We start from the raw sequence: 22,643 nt of genomic DNA on the forward strand, positions 1-22,643 counted from the left end.
CCTTCCTTGCCATGCCCTTCCCAGGTACACGCCCCCTTCCTGGCCACACCCTTTCCAGGTCCACGTGCCCCCTTCCTGCCATTCCCCTCCCAGGTCCACACCCCCTTCCCGCTGTGGACCTCCCAGGTACAACCCCCTACCCACCATGCCCTTCCCAGGTGCCCCCTTGAAGTTGCATGCTCTGGAATTTGAGTACACAGTTCATAGAATCACAGCTAATGGTAGGTAGATGCATAACTGCTAATTGCTGCCAATTAACTATATAAATAATTCTCACCTCCAACGTTCAGTGAAGCACTGAATCTACTCTTCCTAGGCTAGGCTGTCAGCACCACTCACCCTCAGTCATAGACCCGCCCTCAGCCACGCCCCTTCCGGACATAATTCACAACTCCAACGTTCTAATGAAGCCAAATTTCTAATCTCCAACTTCCGTCATGGTGTAGATCGGAATTCCACCATGACTGTGTGCCCCACCCTCACGTCAAACGTCATGATGTCGAGGGCGGAGTCACGGCGGACCAAAAAAGTATTTTAAAAAAGCCCGCCAACGGCGCAAAAACAGAAGAGCAGTGCCGGTAAGCCCCCCCCCCCCCCCCCCCGGAGCTCTGTCACTCGGCCCTCCCGTGGTGCCACTTCACCACGTCTCCCTCATCCGACTTCGGACCCCCGCCCTGTACGACTTCGGACCTCCCCCTCCTCCCCCACACACTCCCTCTTGAATCGGCGAACAATTTGTTCCTACCCTCCCGTCACGATACACCTCCGGACGCACAGGACACCACCCTCTCCTCCCCACCCCCCACCCCCAAAGGGTCGTCGCGTCGTCCCTACAAAACACTTGCAGCCACCATCCCTCCATCGTCGCTGTTACGGCGAATGGCAGCAGCAGTCCAAAGTGTCCAGACTCTGCACTTCTCTCTCTCTCTCACACAGCTCAGGTAAAAAACACATGCTGACCCGAATCCAAACCCCCTGCAAAACCCTCTCAGTTCAAAAACACTTCCTCCAACTTTGCTAGCACAACAGAAAAAAACAAACAAACAAACAAAAAACCTTTGCAAGCAAGGGACATTCACCGAACCCCCCCCCCCCCCCCCACCCACCCACCACACACACACACACACAAAAAAAATACATTACAAAAAAAAATCCCCATTCTGGGAAAAACCCACTCTCCACACCCCTAAAAAAAAAAACATCAACCCTCCATGACCCCTTCATACAACCTATCAATTCAACAAAAACAAACAAACAAAAAACCTGCATAATTATACAAGAAACCTCTTTCAACACAATCATTGCAGAAATCAAATACCTTGCTAGCGCCCGTTTCATTGCTCACCGAAATGGGCCTTTTTTACTAGTAGCCAATAATTGATTGTAAACTCCATTTAAAAGCCAATTATTACACGCTCAACTGACCTTATTCTGTAACTTGCATGTGCAAATTTGTACGCTAATCGGAAATTTGAGTGTGCATGTTTATAGAGTTAAGGGGCTTCTGTATGGATTTAGGCACATTATTTTATAAAGTATTTACATACATCACAACTGCAGCCCAAATCTGTATCCAGGATCACCTGTGCACATCACAGCTATAAGTGAGCATTCAGCTGTCAGTGCACATACTTATATTCATGTGTAAAGCTGTACAGTTTTTTTCCACATTACCTGCAGAAAAGCCTTTCTAAATTGACCTCTGTAGTGTAGCTTACTGGGACAACAAGGGAGCATTGTTCAAAGAGATTTCCTGCAGTTTTACCCACTGAAAAGCCCCCTTTAAAATTATCCATGGCCATCTGTGGGTGACAGTAGACGTGAATCAGACGTTGTGTATACTTTTCCCCACAGGGAACAGAAGCAGCACTGGAGAAAGTGAGTAGAAGGATTTTGGAATGTCCAGGCCTCTTTTCACTGCTCTATTTTATTTATTTATTGGAAAAATTTATAAGAGCATAAAGATAGCCATGCTGGGTCAGACCAATGGTCCAGTATCCTGCTTCCAACAGTGGCCAGTCCAGGTCACAAGTCCCTGGCAGAAACCCAATTAGTAGCAACATTTCATGCTTCCAATCCAGGGACAAGCAGCGGCCCCATGTCCATCTCAATAACAAACTATGGACTTTTCCTCCAGGAACTTGTCCAAACTTTTTTTTTTTTAACCCAGATTCGCTAACCACTATTACCACATCCTCTGGCAACTATTTCCTCCTATTTGATTTACTAGTATTTCCATGTAACTTCACGAGTGTCCCGTAGTCATTGTACTTTTTGAAAGAGTAAAAAATCGATTCACTTTTACCTGTCCTACACCACTAGGACTTTATAGACCTCAATCATATCCTCCCTTCGGCCGTATCTTTTCCAAGCTGAAGAGCCGTAAACCTCTTTAAACCTTTGCTCATATGAGAGGAGTTCCATCCCCTTTATGTCGCTCTTCTTTGAACCTCGAAAATTCTAGCCAAAACAACAAATGAGTGAAAAGAGGGAACATCTGCCAGACATTTATAAGGGAAACTCCATTAAAATGGGCTAGCAAGCCTGTAGCTGGAAGTACATGTGGGCAAGCAACCTCTGTGGTCTCTAAACACTGGCTTCCTTGGTGGGCTTTGAGTGGAAGGCAATGATAAAGAAGCCCTCCCCTGAGACTTCTGCAGCCGCCATCAATCAGCCAGTAGAGCTACAAGATAATGAAGGTTACAGGCCAGCTTTTGTTACATATGACAATGTCTTTCCACCCCCCCCCCCCCTCCCCCTTTGAGTCATTGCTGCTTTCTGATTCGGTGGAAAGGAAATTAGCTAATACTGACGTTACATAGCTGTCATGGAATATGGAATGCAATGGAATTGTAGCATTACTAGGGCTGGCTTGGTTAAAGGAAACATTCTTTTCAAATATATATATTGGGTCTTTTGCATGTTAATAATGGAATAGCTTGTTTTTTTTGTTGTTCAGATCAGTATTTCTTCACACAGAGTTATTGTAGCACAGAATAAGCTCTGCGTTACCTATGCTCAGATTGGATGATGCACTTGTGTGCTAGGCATAGTTGAGTCATTCTGTGAGAAATTTCAGTCTTTAATATTCTGCTTCAGTATATCACCACCTTTTGGGACCCAGAAGTATTCCCCCTCCTTCCCTCCCCACCACCTGTTGGGATCTAGAAGTATTCTCCCCCCCCACCACCGGTGAAATGTTTAACTTGCTACTTCTGCCTGGCTATAGCTTAATTCATCTCTCTACATAGGAGTCAACTTTTCAAAATTATTAGGGCTGCTAAACCCAACCAAAAATTCTCTCTCCCTGGACACAGTCAAGGGGTTTGTGCAATATTGGGGGTGCTCAAGCACCCACAGAGCCGGCGCCTATGTCTCTCTGCCCCAATGGATGTAATGTCTAGAGTTTCTCCAACCGGTACTGACCCTCACCTCCACCCATAGTCAATTTGTTTTTCTCATGTACTAAATCTCTCACAAAATTTGGTCAAGCCTAAAAGTACACACGGTGCAAGAGGAGTTTGGGCAGCCATAATTTAAACACGTATTGTATAAGTTATTTGCATTCATTACAAGCTACCGTTCAGTCCTCTTCCTGAGCAGGCATAGATGTCAGTACCCACAATCTAAGTGCTATTTGCAAAATCTGTGCTGTTTAATTTATAAATACATATAGACTCCTTTGCATCTTTCTTAAAGAAGCTACCAATAGGTGCCTCCCATCTTAACCTAGGTGCCATGTTATAAAATGACCCTCTGACCATGCACAAGAATAATTTACAGTATCAGGTCAGTAAAGCATGCAAAAGTAGCAGTTGCATATTCACTGTGGTTAGGACAGGTTTGGGAAGCCCTGGTCTAGGTTTCAGCATGGTGAGGGAACCCAACAAAGATGATAAAGCCCATGATTAGTAATATAGCCATGGGGTCTTCAGATAAAATCAGTTTTCTTTCTTTTCAAAAGATGGTTGTTCAGATGCAGCTTTCTTTTACTGGGGGAAGGGGTAGAAATAAAGTTTCCTTCTCTTTTTTGAGCTTCCCGCACAAGTATCATGAAACTTCATTCACAATTAGGCAAGTGTTGTCGTCCCCCCCCCCCCCCAAAGCCTGTCATATGCCTTCAGAGCAAGTGCAAAGTGATGCATGTGGGAAAGAGGAACCCAAACCATAGTTACGTAATACAGGGTTCCACATTAGGAGTCACCACCCAGGAAAAGGATCTAGGGCCCAGATGCACAAAACTTTAACGACCCTTTAACGAAGAAATTTTCAACCGTAGCATGCATTAAAGGCCATTTTCCAACGATGCTAGCAGCTAACGAAAACGGAATGCAAACGAGTCACTTTCAATTGAAATGTGAACAATTCGCAATGCACTAACCATACCAACGATTGCAACGAATCATTTACCATGACATATTTAACGTGAAGTCAGGCCTGTCATTAAGGCCTGAGCTGTCATACAGACACTGCTCCCCACTTCTCCCTGCAGCATAAAAATCCAAGCTGGCATCTTTGAAAATAAAAAAAACCCACACAATCAGGTGGCTCCCTGCTTCCCCCTGCATAAAATTTAAAAAAAAAACCCAAAAAGCAAAAAAGGATCAGGAGGGGGCAAAGACACTCGTCTGGAGTGTCCTGTATGGACGCCCTTGCCCCCCCCCCCCCCGCCCGAGGTCGACGCTGCTCCCCGCTTCCCCCCTATATTAAAAAATAAATCAAAAGAAAACTCAAAACTGTAGCAGCCACGGCCCCCTCCCTTCCTCTGTTTCCCCCAGCTGGGGGTGGGGCGGGGGGGGGGGCCCAGCCCAGGTCTCTCTGCTGTGCTAAAGGGGATCACAGTGAAAGAGGTCTTTTGTTAGAAAGGGGGGTTTATGAAGGACGTCCTTTTTGGAGGCTTGAGGAGGACGTCTTCAACTGCACTCTCCTGCTAGGATCACAGAGCTAAACGCTCGCATGTCCTGATCCCCCCCCCCCCCCCCGCACGCCCCTGTCTGACGTAAGCAACCTACGTAGGTTTAATATGTTTGTGTTGACGTTTGTGGCATGCACGGAGCAGCCAGCATAACGCTTGGCTGCTCTGCGCATGTTTTAGGGGCCGATTACCGACAGGGATTACGAATCTGTAATGCATTGTACTTTACAATACCGCACCGAACATGTGCGACTTGTTTTTTTGGTGCATTCTTCGTTTTTTCAAATTCGGTAAGCACTTTTACGTTTTAGATTTTTTTACGTTTGGTTGATGCATCTGGGCCTAGGTGTCATCGTTGATGATACGTTGAAACCCTCTGCAGATGTGCAACAGTGGCTAAGAAAGCAAATAGAATGTTAGGTATTAAGAAAGGAATGGAAAACAAAAATTAGGACATTATAATGCCTTTGTATCGCTCCATGGTGTGCAATTCTGGTCACCGCATCTCAAAAAAGATATAGCGGAATTAGAAAAGGTACAGAGAAGGGCAATAAAATGATAAAGGGGATGAGATGACTTCCCTATGAGAAAAGGCTAAAGTGGCTAGGGCTTTTCAGTTTGGAGAAGAGACGGCTGAGGGGAAATATGATAGAGGTTTATAAAATACTGAGTGGAGTGGAACGGGTAGATGTGAATCGCTTGTTTACTCTTATCAAAAATACTAGGACTAGGGGGCATTCAAAGAAGCTACTAAGTAGTAAATTTAAAATGAATCGGACAAAATATTTCTTCACTGAATGAGTAATTAAACTCTGGAATTCATTGCCAGAGAATGTGGTAAAAGCAGTTAGCAGGGTTTAAAAAAGGTTTGGATAATTTCCTGAAAGAAAAATCCGTAAGCCATTATTGAGATGAACTTGGGAAAATCCACTACATATTCTGGGATAAGCAGCATAAAATCCGTTTTGCTGTTCTAGGATCTTGCCAGGTACTTGTGACCTGGATTGGCCACTGTTGGAAACAGGATACTGGGCTTGATGGAACTTCAGTCTGTACCAGTATAGCAGCACTTATGTTCTTATGTTCTGCTGGGGGGGGGGGGGGGGGTGCTCCCATTCCCCACCTCCCCGAGTCTGCTACTTGTCCTTTGCTACTGAGCCTTTCACCTTAGCTGGGTCTCGGAAAAACAGCAGCAAATGCACTGTAGAGATTTGGAGCAGGACCTGCAAGGACAGTCCATGCAGTGATCTACACCCTCCTCACACACATGCGGGAGGAGGGGATGAGGCACTGCAGGGTCTCTCCAGAGCGCAGAGGCTTTCAGGAGCCACACTTAGGGACCCTCTTACTAAGCCACAGGCGCCTATACGTATCCAACGCTCATCAAATTAGATCTACCGCCCAGCTGCCGCATGGCCCGTGCGACCATTTCATTTTGAGGCACGTCCAAAACACACGGTAGAAAATATTTTCTCTTTTCTACCCCGTGGCGCTTACCCGGCGGTAATTGGCAGTTTACGCACGCTGCTGCTTACCGCCCGGTTAACACATCAGACCTTACCGCTAAGTCAATGGGTGGCGGTAAGGTGACAGGCCCAAAATGGACGTGCGCTGGTTTTAATTTTGCCTCACGGCCATTTTCGGCAACAACAAAAAAAAAAAGGCCTTTTTTTCTGGGCACGCTGAATAAATGGACCTGCGCGCATCCAAAACACGCACCTACACCAGCGCAGGCCACTTTTTGGCACGCCTTAGTAAAAGGACCCCTGAATCCTTACACTGCACTTGCTGCTGCTTTGAAACTAGGCAGTTTTAAAGAGACGGTGGCACTGGGCCAGAGTAAGACATGGCTGCAGTGGTAATGCTCCGGTGCCTATCAGAAGTTGGTACTGGTGGTAGCAGCCCTATGTCAGCTCTGTCTAAATCTGAGCCCGTTTCCCTCTTATTTCTGTGCCCCCCTCCTAGTTCAGTCTAGCAGTGGCGTAGCCACAGGTGGGCCTGGGTGGGACGGGCCCACCCACTTAGGGCTCAAGCCCACCCAACAGTAGCACACATTTAGCAGTAGCTGCCAAGCTCGGCCAGCTGAGTACTTCCCCCTGATGGTAATGAAAACGCTACTCTCCACAATACTGGCACCTGCGCATGCTCAGTTTTCAGTGCATGCCTGCTACAGACTGCCAAGGTGGAAAGAAGCATTTACCCGCTAGCTGAGATATTTTTTGGGTGGTGCTTAGAGGGGGGGAGAACACATGGTGCCCACCCACTTCTTGCCTAGGCCCACCCAAAATCTGTTGTCTGGCTACGCCCCTGCAGTCTAGTAATCGCAGTGACAGTCCCTTGGCTGGATGTGACAAACTGCAGCTCCCTCTGGGAGCTGGCTAACCTGGACCCAGAGTCCGGCCCTATAGACTGAAACTCCACCCCCACTTAGGGGCTGTGTGAGTGGTCTCAGCAGCCCTGGCCGGTTTTGGTAGTGGAAGACCCGAGGCAGGAATCAAACTTAGGTTTCTCTGCATATAGCTCCCAGTTCTTGAGTCATACTTCTATCTAAAATTCTGCATCTTCAAATGAACTGCACAATTGGTGCAAAATCTAGTGAGTTGCTGATAAGTCTGTCAACCAATTAAAAAAAATGACATGGTGCATCAGTTCGTCAATAAGCCCACGAACTGTGGCATTGTAAAGAACAGTTGTCTTGGGTTTATTCTTCGAGGAGCTCATAGAATTCCTGCTTGGATTTGCTTCCGTGGCAAATTTTTTCACACACATCCTGGGCAAGACACCAAGGGGCAGTAAACAAGCCTACAGGCGACTGATAAAAATGTGAATTTGAAGAACACAGCTGTAGCTTCCCCTGTCACTTCCTCTGAACAGTAATGGAGAAGATACATTTGAAGGCAGACATGACCTAGGAGCCACAGAGCTGGGACAAACTCTGAACCTCTAGCAAGTCAGTGCCACAGGGACCTTAGCCAAGCAGCAAAACTATAAAGAAACCTCTATGATGGCTTTTTTGTGTAGATGTATTGGGCAGCTTAAAACTTTTAACTTGAAATAAAGTTCTCGTGAGATGCTTATAGAATACATCTGAACAGAATGGATACAAGTAAGAAAAGGTTGCTGCAGGCATATCCTTCTAGGACAGGTCGTCTAACAGCCCTGTTTGGCTGAAGCTCGGACTCTACCAAGATGACCAGGGAAGGCAGCCCTTCCCATTTGAAGGAACTGGGCTGACCGCATCTGTCTTGCTGATGATACCTGTCACTCGGGGTCAAGGGTCGCATGCTCACACCTATAGCACGAGAGAGAGCATGAACTTGTGGTGCCTGATGCCCAGTCTCTGCCCACTTTCAGACATAAACGAGGATTTTAAGGAACTGCAGCCAGGGACTTGGATAAAGCTAAGGATATCCTGTCTCTATATAATAAACACTAATTTGATGAAACGTGAATTATCAGTGACTCCTGTTTTTGGCTCTGTACTTCAGATTTTTTTTTAAATAATCGAGGGGCCCTTTCGCAGAGTGGCGGTAAGCACAACTCAGGCTTACTGCTCGCTATTCCGGGACTAATGCTGGCCTAACGCGGCCGCTGAGCATACGCTGTTTCCGGGGGGGGGGGGGGAACCCCGGCAATGGTTAGCGTGACGGTAACCCAGCAGGAATTGGGCATTGTCGCGCACTGCCCGGTTACTGCAGGAGCCCTTACCGCCACCTCAGTGGGTGGAGGTAAGGGCTCCTCGCTGCATGGCCACACAGTAAGTGTTCTTTTACCACATGGCCATTTTGGGTTTTTTTTTGGGGGGGGGGGGCTTTTTATCTGCTGCAGCAAAAAGGGCCCTGGCGCGTGGGAAAACGCGGTGCCAGGCCCCCCCCCCCACCATTGCCGATTTTGCCCCCCCTTCCGCCGACCCTCTCGAACCCCCCCTCCCGCTGCCAGCCCACCGTCGCCTGCCTTTGCTGGCGGGGGACCCCAACCCCCGCCAGCCGAGGTCCTCTTCTTCTCACAAAAAGCTTCCTTCTGTTTCTGACGTCCTGCATGTTGTATGTGCAGGACGTCAGAAACAGAAGGAAGCCTTTTGCGAGAAGAAGAGGACCTCGGCTGGCAGGGGTTGGGGTCCCCCGCCAGCAAAGGCAGGTGACGGCGGGTTGGCGGCGGGAGGGGGGGGTCGGGCGGGTCTTAGGCAGGGGGGGTCCAGGGCCAAATCTACGAGGGCCCAGGCCCCACTTAGCTACACCACTGGTTAGTGCTTAAAGCAAAACCAGCTATTTTGGGGATTCCGAGGGCAGATTCAGTCCATGGTAAGCCAATATTCAGCACTTAACCTGCCAAAATAACGGTGTAAATAGGTCTGCATAGATGTCAGTCCTATCTTTATGCGGTACCCCATAGCTGTTTTAAGTGCTGAGTATCGCAAGTTACTGGCTATGGTGTAACTGGAAATTTAATGCCAAAGCCTGGAAACAGGACTAACATGCTCGTAAATCAGACCTCATGTCTTGATAAGATCATCACCTCCCTTATCCTACGGAGATCCGTTGTAGGGTTAATATTTAAACTGCTCACTCAGGGTTTCTTTTAAATGTCAACGGAAGTATTTAAGTACATACCTGAAAACTCAGCGCTTACCTGAATATCTAGGTATTCCACCGCCCTCCGCCATTATCCGGATAACAATAACGTTCATCACCAGTATCCAGATAATTATTTGGGTAACTTAGGATGGCTGTTCTACTGTCTTACGTTACCTGGATAATTATACGGATATTTTCAGGCTGCACCCCAGACCACCCTGCTGCTATCTGAATAACACTGGGATGATCTATTGTGATTTCCACTGGCATTGTCCAGATAATTCTAAACACCAACTCAGAACTAATGGAATATCACAATATAATCTCAATAGTGATTGTCCAGATAATGGCCACTGAAAATGATTAGCCGCGCTCAGCAGCGTTAATCTGGGCAGCAGACATTGCTGCCCAGATAAATGCTTTAAATATGAGGCCATATTATTTCTGATCTTTGGGTTCTCTAGTGCTTCATCTTGGGGGACGTGTCCACCCCTTTCCCAAACCCCATTATGAGGTAAAGGGTTTGCCTCTATTCTCCTTATGAATCTGTACCCCTAAATCTCAAGGCGAAAAAAATTCTGATGACTTTATCACTACACACTATTGCTCAGTCCAGTGAGATAATATAATCAAACGGGTCTCGTTACGGGGTCCATAGTAAAGATGCAGATAGAGAAGGAGCACTTCCCTTCAGGTCACTAAGTCTGTCCTATCATTTTTAAAACTAGTCATTAAAACACTGTTCTCCTCCTCCTTTATAATAAATTCCATTCCATCTATCTAATATGAAAAGTGGCTTCTCCCGAAAAGACATGTCAGGGTTTTCACAGCGTCATCTTGTCAGTTAGTTTGCTCTCTCTTCAGTAAGAAGCAAATTTCCTTCTGAATTTTCTCCTGAAAACTTTTTCAGCACCGGGAGCTTTTTTCTTTTTTTAACTTCAAGTGCAGAAGTTTCATTTATTGCTCATTATTTTCCTGTTTATTTTTTTTCTTGCTGTTTTATTGGATCCAAAATGATTTTGCTTAGATGTTACTCGTTCCCCCTCCCAAGCCCTGGTCCCTGACCCTTCAACATATTGCAATATCAATATTAACCCAATGTGCAGTCTAAAACTAATTCCTTTGTAGTTTGCATGGGATGTGAATGCTGTTTCACCGTGCCCAAACCTTAGAAATCCAGTGCCAACTGCATGAGCATCAGAATCCGATGTTAAAAAAACTCTCAGAACATGTATCTTGTCATAACTTGGTGAAATGAGAACCTCTAGTCTCTGGTTTTACTAGTGTGTTTGAGTGATTGTGTTCTATCTACCTATCTCTACATACTTGGGGCTTCCAGCTTCCTAGTGATAGTACGGGCTGACCATTATTAAGCAGCTGCTGATGTTTCGCATGGCCTTGATTGAGTGTTAGAAGTTGGGCCTAGGCTGTGGATTTTAAGTGTTCGGCTTGTGTTATGACCTTGCATGATGGCCCTGTGCTCCCACCTCATATCCGGCTTTATTCTCTGCATACCAGTCCTGAATAGCTACAGTGCTCAACCGAATTTTGGCGCACCCGCTTCCCCGGCAGGCACCAACCCAGGCCGGCCAGGAGGATTCCCCGGGGCCAACAGTCCGGGCCCAGTTGCAGATCTGTACGGCACGGCCAGCCAGGACTCTGGAGTCGGGAACTACATGAGCGCAGCCAGCCCGCAGCCTGGCTCTGGATTCGGCCATGGAATTGCTGTAAGTAGCCTGAGTGGCGGGGAGAGGTTTTTCTCTCTCTTGCTATCCTCTTTGTGATTTGAAGATAAATATGTGCTTCCTTTTTCTCCCCCCCCCCCCCCTCTTTTTCTCTCCTATTAAAAATAAATTGTGTAGTTCAATACTCATTTGGCCTTTTGCCACCCTGTGTTGCCATTTTATGTAACCCTCAGAATTTACTAATAGACCTGTTTCAAAACTGCACAGTCGAATGCCCCCGTTGTCAAATGAATTATCAACTGAATTGAAAACTCTTGTCTGAGCCCTGATTCTGCTATTAGGGATGGAACATACCAGCCGCACCTCTCATGTTATAGCTTAAAATATCCCTGGGTCGACAGATGAATATTTTTCTAGGATTTTTTGCTTTCAGGGAATAGCGGGAGAAGTATATATATATTATATATATAATATATATATATATATATATATATATATATTTTTTTTTTTTTTTTTTTTTTTTTTGTCCCTGTTAAGTTGAACAGAATGCTTCTTGTGCTGTGATCAAATTCAGTGATTGCTGAGCTCTGTAACCTGTCCAGCACATGGCATTCTGGTACCCCATTGATCCTGAAAAAAAGCCAGCATTGGTGTGGGTGCAATACCTTTTATTGGTATAAACATGTAACGATGATGTGTGGTCACAAATGCCCATGCACTACAGAACCTTCCTTTAAACACCTAAAGGTAAGTTGGTGAAGGGTTTGAAAGCCCCATATGCTACAATATGTATTTTGCAGGTCCGTTAAATGGTATCGGAGACTGTTAACAATTGACGGGAATAGCTGAAAAAACCACCTGCTTCTTTTCTGTTTTTTTAATTACAAATTCACTTACACAGATGGTGTAGGTTAAAAATGTGCTTTTTGACTGGTGGGCACTGTCACTTTAGAACAACAGAACAAGAGGAAAAAATTCAGATAATTGGGCTCTGTAACAGGGTAGTGCTCTACTGTGGGAAAGGACCTGGGTTAGATTCCCAAGCCAGGATTGAACTTCCTGAGCTGGGGAAGGTGAGGGGGGATCAAAATCATCATATGATGGTGAAACCTAGTGGAAAGATTTAGGACCTGTGATTGCAGTTTCCCAGAAGGTGCCTATTGTGACCCTTGACTGAGAACTGTTGTCGTGATAACCAGGCTAATTGAATCGGGAAGGAATCTAACATGGGGCAAATGAAGCCTTACGTTGCTGTGGCACAACACAGGGTAGTTCAGTTGAATTGGAAGCCAGAAAAAAAAAAACAGGTGGAAATTACCAAAGAAAGAAAAGAAATTGAAATATTGTGAGGGGAAAAAAAAACAACTTAGAAATGAGAATTAAAAAAAAAAAAAAAAGGTAAGTCACAATAACCAGATAGCTCAGAGCTACCAGACAGCTGGACGTCTGAGGTATCTCTTTATACTTCTGAGCCCTGAGTTGATCAGGAAAAGTACAATTTAAAGAGAAACCTAATGGGAATAAAGCACTTCCTTGAAAAGTCATGCTCTTGAATTTTTCTTTGGGGAACAAATCAGATCTAGAAAAACAGATAGGTTGGTTGTTTTTGTTCTATGTGCTGATGGAATTTTAATTTTTTCATAGTACATTTTAAGTGCATCAGAAATCTCAGGTGTAGAGCTGCATGTGTGTCAAAACTTAAGATATCGGCCAGTTGGGTTAGTTTATTTAAGTGAAGGGGTTGCACTAAGGGGACCTGCTGCATGAAACAGATCTTAAGGAACGAACTATGTCTTTCTATGTAGTGGGCTGGAGGAAAATGATAGTATGTTCGAAGGTAATAACGCATAAAAAGAGAACCTGGAAAAAAAACTTTGAGGACGGGGTATCGTGGTAGAAGATTTAAAGGGAGTAGACTTAGATGTTAAGTTTAGGAAACATTTCTTCGTAGAAAGGGTAATGAATATATGGGGAAAGTTTCCCAAAGAAGGCAGAAGTAGTAACAGAATTGAAGAAAAGAATGGATAGATGCAGGCTGGGCTGTGGTACCTCCAGAGAGGAATAGATAAGTACATAAGTAATGCCATACTGGGAAATGACCAAGGGTCCATTGAGCCCAGCATCTTGTCCACGACAGCGGCCAATCCAGGCCAAGGGCACCTGGCAAGCTTCCCAAACGTACAAACATTCTATAAATGTTATTCCTGGAATTTTGGATTTTTCCAAGTCCGTTTAGTAGCGGTTTATGGACTTGTCCTTTAGGAAACCGTCCAACCCCTTTTTAAACTCTGCTAAGCTAACCGCCTTCACCACATTTTCCGGCAATGAATTCCAGAGTTTAATTACACGTTGGGTGAAGAAAGATTTTCTCCGATTTGTTTAAAATTTACTACACTGTAGTTTAATCGCATGCCCCCTAGTCCTAGTATTTTGGAAAGCGTGAACAGACGCTTCACATCTACCTGTTCCACTCCACTCATTATTTTATATACCTCTAGCATGTCTCTCCTCAGCCGTCTCTTCTCCAAGCTGAATAGCCTAGCCTCCTTAGTCTTTCTTCATAGGGAAGTCGTCCCATCCCCTCTATCATTTTAGTCGCCCTTCGCTGCACCTTTTCCAATTGAGGGATGAGCCTCCTGCTGCTATATTCTGGGTCCTTTTTCCTAAGGTGCGGCAAAAGGGGGCCGGCACTGGCGTTGGCACATGTTTTACACACACGCCGAGGCCCCCTTTTACCGCAGCTGGTAAAAGGGAAGTCTCGCTTTCCTACAGGAAATGGCCGGGCTGCAAGTAGCACACTTGCGCGGCCATTTCGGAGGGGGGGCCTTCTGCATTAACCCGCGGACTGCCCCTGCACTGTTCATTACCGCCAGGTACATTCTGGCGCTTCAAAATAAATAACATTTTGTAGTGCTAGAAATGGCGGTGCACTAGGGGTGGGAAGTACCGCTGGGCTGTTGTGGTAGCCCGGCGGTACTTCCTGTATAGTCAGTAGTAAGCCCGCTTAGTACAAGGAGCCCTCTGTTACTGGTCTGTCAGAATAATTTAAGTGTAACGTAACAGAGAGAGGGAACTAAGTACAAAAAAGGTCCAAGCGGAAAAAAACAGCACAAAGGGCCTTTAAAAACAAAGGGAACACAGTTCTTCATCAAAAGAATCCTTTAATAGTAGAATTTGATTGGAGGAAGACCCGACACGAGCCGTGTTTCGGTGCTACCGCACCTGTGTCAGGGGTCACACCAATGACAAAAGAGGCTTCAACAGACTAATGTCACCGTCTGATGTTTTCCAAAGTGTTCGGTTATTACTTTTTTCGAATCTTGTGTGCTTGAAAAAAGTAATAACGAACACTTTGGAAAACATCAGACGGTTGACATTAGTCTGTTGAAGCCTCTTTTGTCATTGGGTGTGACCCTGACGCAGGTGCGGTAGCACCGAAACACGGCCCGTGTCGGGTCTTCCTCCAATCAAATTCTACTATTAAAAGGATTCTTTTGATGAAAGAACTGTGTTCCCTTTGTTTTTAAAGGGCCCTTTGTGCTGTTTTTTTCTGCTTAGAATAATTTAAGTGGTCATAACTTGCCCTGATAAATGTTATGGTTGAATAAAATTTCATACTTGACACTAATGAGGACAAAACAATTGAAGTTGCTCTTTGAGGGGCCCTTTTATTAAGCCGCATGGGCGCCTACACTTGCCCAATGCACGTCAATTTGGAGTTACCGCCCGGCTACCCCGTGGCCCGCACGGTAATTTCATTTTGATGTGCGTCCGCTATGTGCGCCGGAAAATAATTTTAATTTTCTGGCGTTTTGGCAAAAAAAAACGTGCGGTAATCGTCATTCTAACACGCATAGACGTGAGACCTTACTGCCAAGTCAGTGGCACGCTGAAAAATGGATCCAGTATAGGGAGAAAAGAGGACCAGTGCACTTGAGCTGCTTCCCTCTGTTCTTGCTGCCTGCTGGACCATTTTATTACACACTTTAAAGATGGCCTCATCTTTAAGCCTATTTCTGATTTTTCGCTTTTGACTACTCTTGAAAATTTGGGTCAGGTCCTGCTGCCCCCAGTGGTAGGTCAGCAGGTAATCAAAGGTTACTTACTGAGTGATCACCTCCTTCCCATCCTTTCCAGCCTGATTAATGTGTCCAACAAGCACCATAACCTATTTATAGCAGCATCTATGCAATTCCTAATTAAGATATTGGAGGTGAACTGTTCCTTTGTGACATTTTTCCCCTGTGGTTGGTCCTTCGCTTCCCGTTAGGCATGTGCAAGGCTAGTAAACAAACATCATTAGGTAGAAATCAGACCTTAGTACCAGCAGATGCCGAATAGGGCAACTGACTTCAGCAGAGTATACATGCCACTTAGGATTAACAAACCTCATGGGCATGGGTCTAATGCTGTCCGTTCCCCCGGTCTGCTGAATACCATTCCAGTTGAATTAAAAAAAAACCATCTCCACCAGATCAGCAGAGCTATCAAATCTGGAGTACTATTTATTCTACTAAGAGCTGTATCAGTTTAAATTCAATGGCCGCCGCTTCTTTATAACTCTCAGTTTCAGTCTGAAGAAAAAAAAAAAAGGCTTCCGTGTCCTTGAAAACTTGAGTACTTTGACCTTCAAGTTGTTCAAATAAAAAAAGCACAGTATTAAACTTATTGCTTTTGTCTGTGCTAATATTTCTCCCAGACGAATAGCGTAACCAGTTTGCAGACTGGCAGCCTCTCCATTCATTCCATAACCTTATCAAGAATGGCAGCCACTTAATAACTCTTTTGTGCTTTCACTAACCAAACCAATAAAAGAAAAAAAAACCCAAACAATCCTCTTAGGTTTGTACATATACCAGAGATGACAGATTTGCAGTAATACCCTCTGAGAAGTAATTTTCTGCCCCTTTTGAGATTTACTCTGAGGTTTTGGGGGTATTTTTTTTTTTCTTTCAGTAAGATCTCTAAAGGAGAACTTTTTGAGTGGAGAGCTGTGTCTGTCATGATCTGAAAGCCTGTGTAAATTATATTGTTGAGCTATCCGTTAGGGTTTTTCCTGCTGCCAGTGGCACTTCAGACTTGCCTCTGTTGTCAGTCTATTCTTGAACAGATTCAGGGCAGTAAATACTAGATAGAATCTTTAGTCAGTGATGTAATTTTTGGAGCTTTCACTGCCACTGTGACATCATTTCCTGTCTTAAGCTTCAGGTTAGATTAGGTAGCTTTGGTCATAAGAACATAAGAATGGCCATACTGGGTCAGACCAATGTCCATCTAGCCCAGTATCCTTCTAAGTACCTGGCAGAAATCCAATTAGTAACAACTTTCCATACTGCCAATCCCGGGGCAAGCAGTGGCTTCCCCCATATCTATAAGATACTATGGAGTCTAGGTCAACCGAGGATCATCAAGCACTTCCTGAAAGGTCATAATCTTGAATGTTTGCTTTGGGGAGCAAATCAAATCTAGAAAAATGGATAGGTTGGTCGTGTTTTGTTCTGTGTGCTGATGGAATTTTAATTTTTTCATAGTACATTTTAAGTGCATGCAGAAATCTCAGGTGTAGAGCTGCATGTGTGTCAAAACTAAGATATCGACCAGTTGGGTTAGTTTATTTAAGGGAAGGGGTTTGCACTAAGGGGACCTGCTCCATGAACAGATCTTAAGGAACGAAATATGTCTTTCTATGTAGAGGGCAGGAGGAAAATGATAGTATGTTCAAAGGTAGCAATGTATAAAAAGAGGACCTGGAAAAATCTTTGAGGACAGGGTATCATGGTAGAAGATCCTGTTAAGTACCTGGTAGAAATTCAGTTAGTAGCAACTTTCCATACTGCCAGCGCAGTGACTTCCCTTATGTCTATCTCGGTATCCTTGGTCAACCGAGGATCATCTTATTTTTTTTTATTTATAATCAAGTAATACACTAACAATCCATAGTTGGGGAACAGTCACAAAATAACTGATCCAGCATGTAGTCCTCCAACAAAACCAACTAAAACGCACAATGACAGGCTAGTGATTAGGACACTTAACTAGGCACAGTCGCTTCTCTGCCATGGCTATTTCTCTGCTGGCTCTTTCTTTAATTTTACCTGGAACTGATTCAGACAGGCCAAGTGTCAAACATCTGTTGCCAGGCTTTGCACCCAAAAGGTGGCTGCATCTTTTTAAAGTATTAAATTACAAAAAGCACTGGGATTTGTGCGTGTGTGGAAAGGGGACGAGTCGGAGAAACTTAATGAATTCTCTGTAAACCTGGAGAATGTAATGGGGCAGTTCTACAAACTGAAGAGTAGCAAATCTCCTGGACTGGATGGTCTTCATCCCAGAGTACTGATAGAACTGAAAAATGAACTTGCGGAGTTTTTGTTAGTAATATGTAATTTATCCTTTAAATCGAGCGTGGTAACGGAAGATTGGAGGGTGGCCAATGTAACGCCGATTTTTAAAATGGTTCCAAAGGAGATCCGTGAAATTATAGACCAGTGAGTCTGACGTCGGTGCCAGGCAAAATGGTAGAGACTATTATAAAGAACAAAATTACTGAGCATATTCAAAAGCATGGATTAATGAGACAAAGTCAACATGGATTTAGTGAAGGGAAATCTTGCCTCACCCCTTCAAAGACATTTCTTTGAAGGGGGTGAACAAACGTGGATAAGGTGAGCCGGTTGATATTGTGTATCTGGATTTTCAGAAGGCGTTTGACAAAGTACCTCATGAAAGACTTCAGAGGAAATTGGGGAGTCATGAGATAGGAGGTAGTGTTCTATTGTGGATTGAGAACTGGTTAAAAGATAGAAAACAGAGAGTAGGGTTAATGGTCAGTATTCTCAATGGAGAAGGGTAGTTAGTGGGGTTCCCCAGGGGTCTGTCTGGGACCGCTGCTTTTTAATATATTTATAAAAGACCTAGAGTTGGGAGTAACTAGTGAGGTAATTAAATTTGCTGATGACACAAAGTTATTCGAAGTCATTAAATCGCGGGAGAATTGTTAAAAATTACAAGAGGACCTTGGGAGACTGGGCGTCTAAATGGCAGATGACGTTTAATGTGAGCAAGTGCAAAGTGATGCATGTGGGAAAGAGGAACCCGAATTATAGCTACGTCATGCAAGGTTCCACGTTAGGAGTCACGGACCAAGAAAGGGATCTAGGTGTCGTCGTTGATGATATGTTAAAACCTTCTGCTCAGTGTGCTGCTGCGGCTAAGAAAGCAAATCGAATGTTACGGTATTATTAGGAAAGGAATGGAAAACAAAAATGAGGATGTTATAATGCCTTTGTATCGCACCATGGTCCGACCGCACCTCGAATATTGTGTTCAATTCTGGTCGCCATATCTCAAAAAAGATATAGTGGAATTAGAAAAGGTGCAGAGAAGGACAACGAAAATGATAAAGGGGATGGGACGACTTCCCTATGAGGAAAGGCTAAAGCGGCTAGGGCTCTTTAGCTTGGAGAAAATGCGGCTGAGGAGAGATATGATAGAGGTCTATAAAATAATGAGTGGAGTGGAACGGGTAGATGTGAAGTGTCTGTTTACGCTTTACAAAAATACTAGGACTAGGGGGCATGTGATGAAGCTACAATGTAGTCAATTTAAAACGAATCAGAGAAAAGTTTTCTTCACTCAACGTGTAATTAAACTCTGAAATTTGTTGCCAGAGAATGTGGTAAAGGCAGTTAGCTTAGCAGAGTTTAAAAAAGGTTTGGACGACTTCCTAAAGAAAAGTCCATAGACCATTATTAAATGGACTTGGGGAGAATCCACTATTTCTGGGATAAGCAGTATAAAATGTTTTGTACATTTTGGGGATCTTGCTAGGTATTTGTGACCTGGATTGGCCACTGTTGGAAACAGGATGCTGGGCTTGATGGACCTTTGGTCTTTCCCAGTATGGCAATACTTATGTACTTATGGGATTCTGCAGACTCTAAATTATTATTCTGTCCCAGAGATTTTCCTAGATTTCCAGACCCTGTGGATAGGGCTGCTAACTATCTCCAGATTTGCCCGACAAGTATGACCCAGTCCTGGGTTAACCCCAATGCATGCAGGAACTTGTAGCCCGGCTTTTCTTACCACAGCAGGTAAAAAGCCCCCAGACAGACATGGTCACGTGGTAGAGAGCTCTTACCATGGGGAGCCTTTACCCGCTACCCATTGAGGTGGTGATGAGGGCTACCGGCAGCACGCGGCGATGTCCGATTACCACTGGGTTACTGTATGCAGTGGGTAAGGCCAGGATTGGATCAACCCTGTCAGGCAAATCTGGATGTAGTTGGCAACCCTACATGTGGAACAATGCTTTCCTCAGCCTACCCTAAAGGATGACAGAGGAGTGCAGATTTCTATAATATATTCATGCTGGTAACGTGGGTCAATTCTTTTGATACATTTCTTTCCAGCTTCCATGAAATATATATTATATATGCATTCCATGAATAGAGCACTGACGACTTTAACAATTGTGCAATTTTAGGGACCTCTGATCGCAACAGCCTTTACAAATGGATACCATTGAAGCGTTGCAGGGGTTGATTGCCATCTCACTTGGAGAGGTATTCTGTACCATTTCTTTTCCCTCCTCCTCCCTATCCAGTAATGTGTCCTCTTCATTTCCCTATTTGAAAAAAAAAAAATCATCAATCTTTGTTCAGTTGGACCCATTTGCTTTTTATATGGTTGTTTACTAGTTCCTCTGACAAGTGGTGGTGGGAAGGTCAGTGAGAAGTGGAACTTGTCTAATTTGACTATTGTGGGTAAATAGACCCTTAAGCGTTCCATCCACAAATGGGCCACCGTGAGCATCGCTTTATCTGAACAATTCACATTTATTTTTCTGGTCCATTTAGTTCTGCCACAGTACAAGTACTTGAACCTTTGTTCCCTTCTTTACTGACTGAAAAGGTCGCCTTGTTCATTCCTGCCTCCTCAGCAAAATTCAGCACCTCTCCTGAGCAAGCTTTAAACAGACAGTTATTGTCCAACAACAATACCTGCTATCACAGACCTCGTGTTCTGCCTGGTTATACTAGAGCAGTTGAATAAACTACTGGAGATTTTTAAGGAGTTTCCTGCCAGACCACTGCTTTCATTTTGCTGCTTCAGTACTGTCAAATGAGGGTGGTTGAACATGCTGGAGGCCTAAGTGGGTGCATCAGACAGTTTGAGGAGGGTGCGTCGCACGGCTTTCTGCATGACAAAAGTTAAATTACGCCTTCAGAAAGAATTCTGAGCCTTAATGCGACAGCTGGGAATTAGACTAAGTTTCACTCCACAAACCAGAAATCGCCACATGGGGAAAAAAAAATCTGATCTGTCTGAAAAGGTTTTCAAACCAGAACACACATGGTTTTTTTTTTTTAATATTAAGGTGAATATCTGAAAGTTTTTTTCGAACCCAAAACTTGGGGGCCCTTTTACCAAGCCGTGCTAAAAGGTGGCCAGCGCTGTTGTCAGAGCGTGGTTTCCCATGTGCTGCAGCCACTTTTAGCGCGGCAGTAAAATGACTGCATAGCCATATATTTCTTAATGGCCGTGCGCTAATTTCCCAATTAACGCATGGCATTACCATGGGAGCCCTTACCGACATTTGTTTTCTTGTGCGCTAAGGGCCCCTTTCACCAAGCTGCGGCAAAATGGGGCCTGTGCTGGCATCGGTGCATGTTTCAGACACGCTCTGAGGCCCCTTTTTACCACAGCAGGGTAAAGGTAGGTCTTTGGGGTTTTTTTTAAGAAATGGCCATGCAGCAAGTGAAGCACTTGTCGTGCAGCCATTCCGGGGGGGGGGGAGGGGGAGCCCTTACCCGCCACCCTTTGAGGTGGCCATAAGAGCTCCTGCGCTAACACAGCGGCAACCGGGTAGCGCACAGCTCTGCCCAATTATCACCAGGTACACACCGGCACTACAAAAATAAATATATTTTTGTAAGGCCGGATATGACGGCACACTGGGGTGGGAGCTACCACCTGGCTGCTGCAGTAACCCAGCGGTACTTTTTTAGCGAGCGGTAAGCCCATAGATTGGGCCCTGGACCCCCCTGCCGACGACCCGCTCGACCCCCCCCCCTTCCCGCTGCCAACCCGCCTAGGCCACAGGCTTCGTTCTGTGAGTCTGACGTCCTGCACATATAATTTGCAGGACGTCAGAAACAGAAGGAATAGGAAGCCTTTTGCGAGGAGGACCTCGGCTGGCGGGGGGTTGGGGTCCCCCGCCAGCAAAGGTACGCGGGTTGGCGGTGGGAGGGGGGGTCGAGCGGGTCGTTGGGGAGAGGGGGTCGACAATGGCTGGCGGGCGGTGTCGACGGCAGTGGGGGGTCGGCGCCGGGGGGGGGGCTAAAATGTGCCCCCTCACCTTGGGCTCTGGACTCCCCTCCCACCGAAGTCTGGCTACGCACCTGTTACCACAGCTTTGTAAAAGGGGGCCATAATAGCGTACAGGAAAGTCCCACTTTAAGATGGGCTAACGCCCTTTAGTAAAAGGGCCCCTAACTGTACATGATTGAATGTGAAGAAGAAACTCATCTCATTTTCCACCCTTCTCTGTTTTTCCCCCTATCCCTCCCCTCCTCTCCCTCCAGCCAGGGTATTTCTGGATGTTCCGCCACGACTGAGAGAAGTTTCCGGTTTCGTTCCATGTACCGGTGATGTCATCAGACTTTGAGTACTGTATCACCATCAGTACTTCAGGCAAAAAAAAAAAAGCGGAGGTGGCACATCACGGACTGCGTTTTTTCTCAATCTCATTACCATCATCTCATGATGCTGCTGTACTATATATATATATATATATGTTTATATATGTATATATATGTATACATCTATCAATATAAAAACCCAACAGCTTTTAAAAATAACATGTAGATATATGAGTCAGGTCTCATTCATGTTTCCTTTTTAAGTTTATTTCATGTTTTATTTTTTTTGTGGGGGGGGGGCATGTAGGGAGGGAAGAGAAGGGGAAGATGTTGGTAAAAGATTTGACATAGATTGTAGCCATGTAGTACGTTTTCTTTTCGATTCCTTTTGTGTTTTTTGATGTGCATCTCATCCGATAGTGAGCTGCTGTTAATTTTCCTTTTTTAACTGAATTTTTTTTTAAGTGTTTTAAGGGCTCAGCAATAGAGTTTAGCATTTGGAGAAGCCAAAAGTGGTTAACTCATGAGTCAGCACCTGAAGAGAAGAAATAAAATAAATTATGATATAAATATTTAGCAGATTTTTGTGGGGGGGGGGGGGGATGAGGAAGGTGTAGAATGTATAGGTTTCAGGGAAGTGTTTTTTTTTTTGTTGTTGTTGGTTTTTTTTTTTTCTTCATCATGAAATGGAAAATTTAGAAGTTTTAGTCTGTCATTGAAATTATTTTTCTCTTAATCAGTGACGCCTCTTTGTTTAACTCAGTTATACCTATTTTGGCAATAAGGTCAGGACCACAATATTTCCACGTGGTCCTTTTTTTCT

At 44.8% G+C, this 22,643-nt stretch overlaps 1 protein-coding gene across 2 annotated transcripts in view; it reads left to right on the forward strand.

The window, feature by feature from the left end:
• MSI2 (musashi RNA binding protein 2) overlaps positions 1 to 22,054 on the forward strand; it is a 621,300-nt gene extending 599,246 nt beyond the window's left edge. For both annotated transcript variants that reach the window (XM_030222541.1, XM_030222542.1), the window contains 3 exons: positions 11,008 to 11,216; positions 19,663 to 19,741; positions 21,764 to 22,054. In XM_030222541.1, coding sequence (XP_030078401.1) covers positions 11,008 to 11,216; positions 19,663 to 19,704 — 251 coding nt within the window. In that variant the 3' untranslated portion in view covers positions 19,705 to 19,741; positions 21,764 to 22,054. The remainder of the gene's footprint in view (positions 1 to 11,007; positions 11,217 to 19,662; positions 19,742 to 21,763) is intronic.
• The last annotated feature ends 589 nt before the right edge of the window (positions 22,055 to 22,643 follow it).

This window comes from Microcaecilia unicolor, chromosome 13, assembly GCF_901765095.1.
Source record: "Microcaecilia unicolor chromosome 13, aMicUni1.1, whole genome shotgun sequence".
In the NCBI taxonomy this organism is placed as follows: domain Eukaryota; kingdom Metazoa; phylum Chordata; class Amphibia; order Gymnophiona; family Siphonopidae; genus Microcaecilia; species Microcaecilia unicolor.